The following is a 9007-nucleotide window of genomic DNA, read 5'->3' as shown; positions in this document are numbered from 1 at the left end:
CTAAAACTTAAAATATAAAGGTAAAAACTCATTAAAAATATTAATAAAAAACTGTAATAGCATCCCAATGGTTAAAATAACTAGTTTGAAATGTACTGTTCTCTATCAGGTTTTTTGGCTCTGCTTGCTGTGAGGATTATTTACATATATTTGAATATATCATTATGTTGGCTTGAGCTATGTACTATTTAAAGTCCACATGAAATCAAAATGGAAGTTTTTTGGCTTTTAGTATGAATATGTCAGCTTTATTGTTATCTATAAGCTAGTGTGCTCCAAAACTATGACAAAACTCGCATTTAGTAGATATAAGCGTTCAAAACTCACAATCTCTCACTTCTGCTGACATCACTATGCACTGTCCAATCAAATGCTCTCTAGAATCTGATGCTCCGCCCCCTAGATGATAAACACTGAAGCTGCGGCTGAAATCGGTCACTTGTTCACACATTTACTATATTCTACATGGTGAACGGCACATAGTGCACTATATAGGGGATAGGGAACGATTCAAAAAGTGAAAATATGCTTCCATTGGGGCGAATGAAGTCTGTTTCACGTCAGAGATTAGGAGGAAACTGAAAACTTTTAAAGAATAAGACTTATATTGCATTTAAGATATCACTAGCAAAGCTTAATGACTATCCTATAGAACAACATGCTAAAACTTGTTAGTAATATGCTAATTCATGCTGTCAACATGTTAGCAACACGTTAACAACATTTTAGCAACATGCTAACAACATGTTAAATCATGTAAGCAACATGTTAACAATATGTCAACAATGTCAACAACATCTTAAACATGCTAGCAACATGCTAAAATGTTAACAATACATTAAACCTTTTAGCAAACATGTTAAAACATGCTAGTAATTTTTTTTTTTTTACATTCTCTGAGTAAAACCTTCAAATTTCAAACTTTTCAAAGTTGTTTCAAATTTTCAGACCTGGATTTGTCAAACCAACATCAAAGTTTATTAAATAAATATTTAGATCTTCATTTTGTTATTATTTCATTATGTTTCTTATTCTTTGTTAGATATTGCAAGTTGAAATGACTGACAGGCGAAGAGTGTTTCTGATTGGCTGTGACAGCGCAGGCTCCTCCTTCAATCAAGTGCCTTACAGAAAACAGGTGTAATTTCGCTCGGCACCTCTTTCATCTGTCAGATAATAGCGACGTTTAATGTGTGATTAATAAATAAATAAATACATAAATAATAAATAGATAAATGCTTAGAGTGCTATTAAATCGTTTTTCTGTTTCTTGAACACTAATTAATAAGCACAGACAGGCGTTCATTAATCAGTGTGAGCTGCTGTGAGTAATGTACATGTCAGATGAGCACTGAATCATAATATATCATATCTAATATATCTTCTCAGTATTATTCAGGATTCATGAGGTTGGTGGTTTCCATCAGTGTTTGTGTGCGGACTGCGCATGCGCGTGTTCACCGGGACGCGCTGCTCGAGATTCTTCTGCATCTGGAAGAAAACATGCGAACATTAACATGTGTGATCGCCGTGAGAGAACAGGCAGCACAGCACAGGTTCGGGTGACCGGGTCCGGTTCGGGTTCCGGTTCCGGTTCCGAGGATGTCCGGGAGCGCGGACGCGGACGGAGGCGTCAATAAAGTTCGAGTCAAACGACAGATCAGGGGCATCGTGAAGGATCTGGAGAACATCTTAGGAGACCTGAAGGATGTGGCGAAGGAGCTCAAAGAGGTGCGTGAGACTGCGATGATGATGATGAAGATGTGATGTGATGATGTCCATCGAGGCCTCTTGTAAACATGACATTTACTCGACACGGGTTCACTCGTGTGAGTCAGAATCAAAGATTCGATTCGCGTGCTGTTCGTCTTACTGACAGCTGTCACTCATTCGTCTACTGTTGTTGTTGCTTTTCATTATTCATGAGTAAACTGGGTCTGACAGACTTTAACACTCATTAGTTACTTAGTTAGTTGAGGAGCATTGATGAAATCAGATACTCTTTATCCAGAGTACTGAATGTATGCAGATAAAGCATGCTTTATATATATATATGTCTGTGCAATATAGTTACATTTTGCAACGATTTGCTACATATCAAAGACATATATATATATATACACACACGACACATACAGATGTGCATATAATTTTATACACTATAAATATATATATATATATATATATATATATGGGTCATTGACAAATAAGGTTTTTAAAAGTGTAAAAAAAATAGAATGGAGATATAACTATATTTGAAACCATTTTTTAGTGTACCTAGGTGTTAACAATAAGATTGTGTGGTTTGTACAATCAATTAACACTGTTTTTTGTCATTTTTTACAAGATGGAAAATATTTGTCACCAAAAAAGTCATTGGGTTTAACCACTGATATGAAAGTTAAAAACTGATTTGACATTGATGTTGAGATAGTGTATAGTGTGTACCACAGAAGAAATATTAAATACAATTATCACTGATCTCATAGATGTAATAATTTATTGGACTACTCTAAACACTCCAACATATTAAAGTAAAACACTGCACAGGGAAAGGAGAAAACCTAGTTCCTTTAGTTAAACAATATTATTCCATTTAAATATTTACTATATCGGTTTTACCGAATGACCTTTTGACACTTCAAAATCTTTAAAATACCTTTATATGTAGTAAAATATAATTAAAACCTTTTGGATTCAGTAAAAGAGATCAAGTTGTACTACCTTACATACTTTGGATGTTATTTGTTTTTTTATTATTATTAAGGCCTTTGGACAAAAAAATGACCCGTCACGTCATTGACCCATATATAATAACAGCTTTATGTGAGTGCTGTATGTACGTGGATAAAGTTAAACATAATTACAGTACATGTAGATTTGAGTTCTTGTTTGTATGTGTTGATATTTGAGTAGAATTAGGAGAATTGTGTAGAATTAGCACAGAGACTGAAATGTTAGGATCTTGGTGTCTGTGAGCGATGATTCTACTGTACTTGTGGACACACACACACACACACACACATTAATTCTTCAGTACTGTACTATAAATGTATTATGGCAGCACTGTACGAGTCGCTCATGTTCTCTTGTAAGTCGCTTTGGATTAAATGAAAGGAAAACACTCGCAGCTTCATGTCCTTTAAGCTGAACATCAGAGGTCATTCATGACTCACGCCTGATCAACTAATATCATTCTCCCGGAGATGGTCGGACACAGACAGAAACTGATTTCATTCGTTATTGCTGTTATATAAGGAAACATGTCTCTTTCACAACATTCTTTTAAATAGGCTAAACAATAATGTTGGCATTAGTGGAATCACATTAGGGAAATCATACTTCTCTGACGTCATCAGTCTGTAGCAGCAGTAAACGAAGAGTTATATCGATCTCGAGGTCAGTGTGGAGTTCCTCAAGGCTCAGTACTAGGACCTTTGCTCTTCACCCGTTAGCTCTATATCGCCAGTGTACTTAGCAAGTTTACGCTAGCTTTTATTTCTATAGGGCTTCATACAATACAGAATTACAGATTATTTCAAAGCAGCTTCACAGTGATAAACTGGAAAATAACAGTGTCAAGGATGCAAACTATCAAACATGAGACAAGTTCGGATTCTGCTGTAAAGCAGCTCTAAATACACAATCGAGTCATTATTCAGATCAATTCAGTTCAGTTTTGTTCTCGTCTGATAGTGTCTGCAGTCAGATCAATAATATTTCTGGATATAAAAGGTGACATATTATGCCCCCTTTCACAAGATGTATAAACCTATGGTGTCCCCAGAGTGTGTCTGTGAAATTTCAGCTCAAATAACCCCCAGATCATTTATTATAGCTTGTCAAATAACGTGCTGTTTTTTTGTGTGTGTGTCCCTTTAAATGCAAATGAGCTTTAGCTCTGCCTCCTTTCAGAAGAGGGCGGAGCCTTTACGCTGTTGCTCCGCCTCCGTTCAGAAGAGGGCGGGGTCTTTGCACGCGCTTCAGAAACTCCAGCAATAACAAAACAGGCTAATCTCACTCATCCTAAAGTTTGTGCTTTAAACAGGAACAAGTATCTGCCAAATGTCTCAGAACGCTAATATAGTTATCGTTATTTGTTTGTCTAATATTACCAATTCACAAGTAGTTAAATGGAAAGTTATTTTATTAAGTTAAAAGGATATTGTTGTGTATTAATAAAATGCAAATATGTCCCCTTTAAGAGTCTCTAAACCCCAACTGATCAAGCCAAAGGCGACTGAAGCTCAATCCCAGAAAGCAATTTTGCGTTTAAAAGACGTCTAATATCTGTCTAAACACAGCCCAGACGTCTAGGCTGAAACAAGGCAGAATTTGGGCTGTCAGTGGAAATTTAATGGACGTCTAAACCAGAGCCCAAGTATAGACTAGTCATCAGTTAGTTAACAAAGAAATGGAATGAGTTAAGAAATGAAACCAAACACCTTGTATTCACTGTTTCCTTTGCTTACATGATGGAAATATATCAAACATCTCGCAAGTTATTTTGGCAAGAAGTTACCGAGCTATATCCGGTTTATAGTTAATGGAGATGGTGAAACGATGGCGATTGCTCGCTGGGATGAGTCGTTGACGTTTGCCTCTCGTGTTTCTCAGGTGGTTCAGGAGATCGACTGCCTGACGTCGGATCTTCATCTGGAAGAGGAGCTGACGGACAGTTCGAAGACCGACACGCTGAACAGCAGCTCCAGCAGCACCACAGCCTCCAGCGTCAAGATCTACCCCGAGGAGACGGTGCCGGTGTCTCCTGCTGTCCTGGCGGTCCTGAAGAGACCCGGTCCAGCGCCCCGGGCCAGCGCCGAGCTCACGGCTAACGGGACGCTGATGAGGAACGGAGTCGCTAGCAGAGAGAAGCCTCACGCGAGCCGCTGTCCTCAGACCACGAGGGAACGGGTCCGCTTCAGCGAGAAGGTCCAGTATCACGGCTACTGCCCGGACTGTGGTCTACAGTACGACATGAACGGCACGGATCTGCACTTACACGCAGAACTGATGGATCCCTCGCCGAGTCCCGTCCATCAGAACCTCGCGTTCCCCTCGCAAAAACCACAGAAGACCATTTTACGCAAGTCCACCAGCACCACCGTTTGACGCAGACCGAGTCCAAACGAACTGTTTTTGCACTTTTCTTTATAGTTTCCTTTTGTTTGGAGAGCACCAGACGGAGAGACGAGAGAAACGCAGATGTCGAACGGTAAGAGCTTTCAGAATCACCTTGTTTTCTCATGGAACGAGCATTTATTAAAGGGATAGTTCACCCGAAAATGAGAATTAGCCCATGATTTACTCTCCCTCAAGCCATCCTAGGTGTATATGACACTCTTCTCTCAGACGAACACAATCAGAGTTATATTAAAAAATGTCCTGGCTCTTCCAAGCTTTATAATGGCAGTGAATGGCTGTTTCTGTTTTGAAGTCCATAAAAGTGCATCTGTCCATCATAAAAGTGCATATCCATCATAAAAGTGCATCTATCCATCATAAAAGTGCATCTATCCATCATAAAAGTGCATCTGTCCTTCATAAAAGTGCATCTGTCCATCATAAAAGTGCATCTGTCCATCATAAAAGTGCATCTATCCATCATAAAAGTGCACCTGTCCATCATAAAAGTGCATATCCATCATAAAAGTGCACCTGTCCATCATAAAAGTGCATCTGTCCATCATAAAAGTGCATATCCATCATAAAAGTGCATCTATCCATCATAAAAGTGCACCTGTCCATCATAAAAGTGCATCTGTCCATCATAAAAGTGCATATCCATCATAAAAGTGCATCTATCCATCATAAAAGTGCATATCCATCATAAAAGTGCATCTATCCATCATAAAAGTGCATCTGTCCATCATAAAAGTGCATCTGTCCATCAAAGTGCATCTGTCCATCATAAAAGTGCATCTGTCCATCATAAAAGTGCATATCCATCATAAAAGTGCATCTATCCATCATAATAGTGCATCTGTCCATCATAAAAGTGCACCTGTCCATCATAATAGTGCACCTGTCCATCATAATAGTGCATCTGTCCATCATAAAAGTGCATATCCATCATAAAGGTGCATCTGTCCATCATAAAAGTGCATATCCATCATAAAAGTGCATCTATCCATCATAAAAGTGCACCTGTCCATCATAAAAGTGCATCTGTCCATCATAAAAGTGCATATCCATCATAAAAGTGCATCTATCCATCATAAAAGTGCATATCCATCATAAAAGTGCATCTGTCCATCATAAAAGTGCATCTGTCCATCATAAAAGTGCATCTGTCCATCATAAAAGTGCATATCCATCATAAAAGTGCATATCCATCATAAAAGTGCACCTGTCCATCATTAAAGTGCATCTGTCCATCATAATAGTGCACCTGTCCATCATAAAAGTGCATCTGTCCATCATAAAAGTGCATCTGTCCATCATAAAAGTGCATCTGTCCATCATAAAAGTGCATCTGTCCATCATAAGTGCTCCACAGGCTCCGGGAGTTAATAAAGGCCTTCTGAAGTGAAGCGATGCGTTCGTGTAAGAAAAATATGAATATTTAACACATTACAAAGTAAAATTCTAGCTTCCGGCCGAACAGCAGCAGACGGAGAGACGAGAGATCTTCATCAGGCGAGTTTATTTATACAGCACATTTCACACACCGGTAATTCAAAGTGCTTTACATAGAAAGGAATTAAAATAATCACAAAATAAAAGCAAGGAAAATTCAAAGTTATAAAGGAATGAAAAGAGTAAAAAGATGATAGATAGATAAACTTACATCATTAAACATCCTTTAACTCAAGAACCTGTTCTGACGTGACGTCACACACTCGTGAACATCTTCATATGAGCGTCTGTTAAAATGAGACGTTCTTATGATGGTTTTTGGAGTATTTAAAAAAAAAAAGACATTCTCATAATGTTTGAAGAAGTAAGTTCAGTGATACTTAATTTCTGTTGTAAAAAAAGTTATTAATTTAGTTCTTATATATATATATATATATATATATATATATATATATATATATATATATATATATATATATATATATATATATATATATCCGCTCTGGAGTAAGCCGTGATGTCATCGTCCAGCTCAGCTGAGTTCTCATATAATGGTGTCAGTGCAGGAGATCAATAATACTGTGGAAGATTAAATGAAATGTCCCGAACTAAACAAGACAAAAGCCGAAGCCGACAGTGGAACTAAACCTCCATCAGGACAGAATGGAGGAAACCCTCGTGAGGAACCAGACCTCTGGCCGATGAGCCAACAGTGTATGATTATGATTATGATTATGATTCAGGAGCATTATAGGTCAGAGGTCAGATTGGTTTGGAACAATAAGAATATTGATGATGATGATGTCACTAAAGCGTTCTCATAACTGAGACGATGCGAGACATGATCTTCTGTCAGCAGATCTTACAGTAACTCTGTTATAAAACACAGTGAGTCTGTTTTCATCCTGAATCAATATTCCTCATGAGTGTCTCCTACACACAGCCTCTCATTATATGAGGATCATCTGTGTCCATGTTAATGCTTCTTCCTCCTCCTCCTCCTCCTCCTCTTCCTCCTCCTCCTCCTCCTCATGAGTGTCTCCTACACACAGCCTCTCATTATATGAGGATCATCTGTGTCCATGTTAATGCTTCCTCCTCCTCCTCCTCCTCCTCCTCCTCTTCCTCATGAGTGTCTCCTACACACAGCCTCTCATTATATGAGGATCATCTGTGTCCATGTTAATGCTTCCTCCTCCTCCTCCTCCTCCTCCTCCTCCTCCTCTTCCTCATGAGTGTCTCCTACACACAGCCTCTCATTACATGAGGATCATCTGTGTCCATGGTAATGCTTCCTCCTCCTCCTCCTCCTCCTCCTCCTCCTCTTCCTCATGAGTGTCTCCTACACACAGCCTCTCATTACATGAGGATCATCTGTGTCCATGGTAATGCTTCTTCCTCCTCCTCCTCCTCCTCCCTCCTCCTCCTCCTCCTCCTCCTCCTCCTCTTCCTCATGAGTGTCTCCTACACACAGCCTCTCATTACATGAGGATCATCTGTGTCCATGGTAATGCTTCCTCCTCCTCCTCCTCCTCCTCCTCTTCCTCATGAGTGTCTCCTACACACAGCCTCTCATTATATGAGGATCATCTGTGTCCATGTTAATGCTTCCTCCTCCTCCTCCTCCTCCTCCTCCTCCTCCTCCCTCCTCCTCCTCCTCCTCCTCTTCCTCATGAGTGTCTCCTACACACAGCCTCTCATTATATGAGGATCATCTGTGTCCATGTTAATGCTTCCTCCTCCTCCTCCTCCTCCTCCTCCCTCTTCCTCCTCCTCCTCCTCTTCCTCATGAGTGTCTCCTACACACAGCCTCTCATTATATGAGGATCATCTGTGTCCATGTTAATGCTTCTTCCTCCTCCTCCTCCCTCCTCCTCCTCCCTCCTCCTCCTCCTCCTCTTCCTCATGAGTGTCTCCTACACACAGCCTCTCATTACGAGGATCATCTGTGTCCATGTTAATGCTTCTTCCTCCTCCTCCTCCTCCTCCTCCTCTTCCTCATGAGTGTCTCCTACACACAGCCTCTCATTACGAGGATCATCTGTGTCCATGTTAATGCTTCTTCCTCCTCCTCCTCCTCCTCCTCCTCATGAGTGTCTCCTACACACAGCCTCTCATTACATGAGGATCATCTGTGTCCATGTTAATGCTTCCTCCTCCTCCTCCTCCTCCTCCTCTTCCTCATGAGTGTCTCCTACACACAGCCTCTCATTACATGAGGATCATCTGTGTCCATGTTAATGCTTCCTCCTCCTCCTCCTCCTCTTCCTCATGAGTGTCTCCTACACACAGCCTCTCATTACATGAGGATCATCTGTGTCCATGTTAATGCTTCCTCCTCCTCCTCCTCCTCCTCCTCCTCCTCTTCCTCATGAGTGTCTCCTACACACCAGCCTCTCATTACATGAGGATCATCTGTGTCCATGTT

The 9007-nt window shown here is 40.1% G+C and overlaps 1 protein-coding gene across 2 annotated transcripts in view; it reads left to right on the top strand.

Moving 5' to 3' along the window:
• Positions 1 to 1439: 1439 nt before the first annotated feature.
• Positions 1440 to 9007, top strand: part of prr16 (proline rich 16) — an 8718-nt gene continuing 1150 nt past the window's right edge. Inside the window, exons 1-2 of one of the 2 annotated variants that reach the window (XM_084388663.1) lie at positions 1440 to 1731; positions 4618 to 5215. In XM_084388663.1, the coding sequence (XP_084244789.1) occupies positions 1603 to 1731; positions 4618 to 5112 (624 nt within the window). In that variant the 5' untranslated portion in view covers positions 1440 to 1602 and the 3' untranslated portion in view covers positions 5113 to 5215. The remainder of the gene's footprint in view (positions 1732 to 4617; positions 5216 to 9007) is intronic. The other variant, XM_084388664.1, reaches the window with a different exon arrangement.

This window comes from Rutilus rutilus, assembly GCF_951802725.1.
Source record: "Rutilus rutilus genome assembly, chromosome: 19".
Lineage (NCBI taxonomy): Eukaryota > Metazoa > Chordata > Actinopteri > Cypriniformes > Leuciscidae > Rutilus > Rutilus rutilus.
Note: the sequence above shows the minus strand (reverse complement) of the source record. Positions and strands in the feature narration are given on the sequence as shown.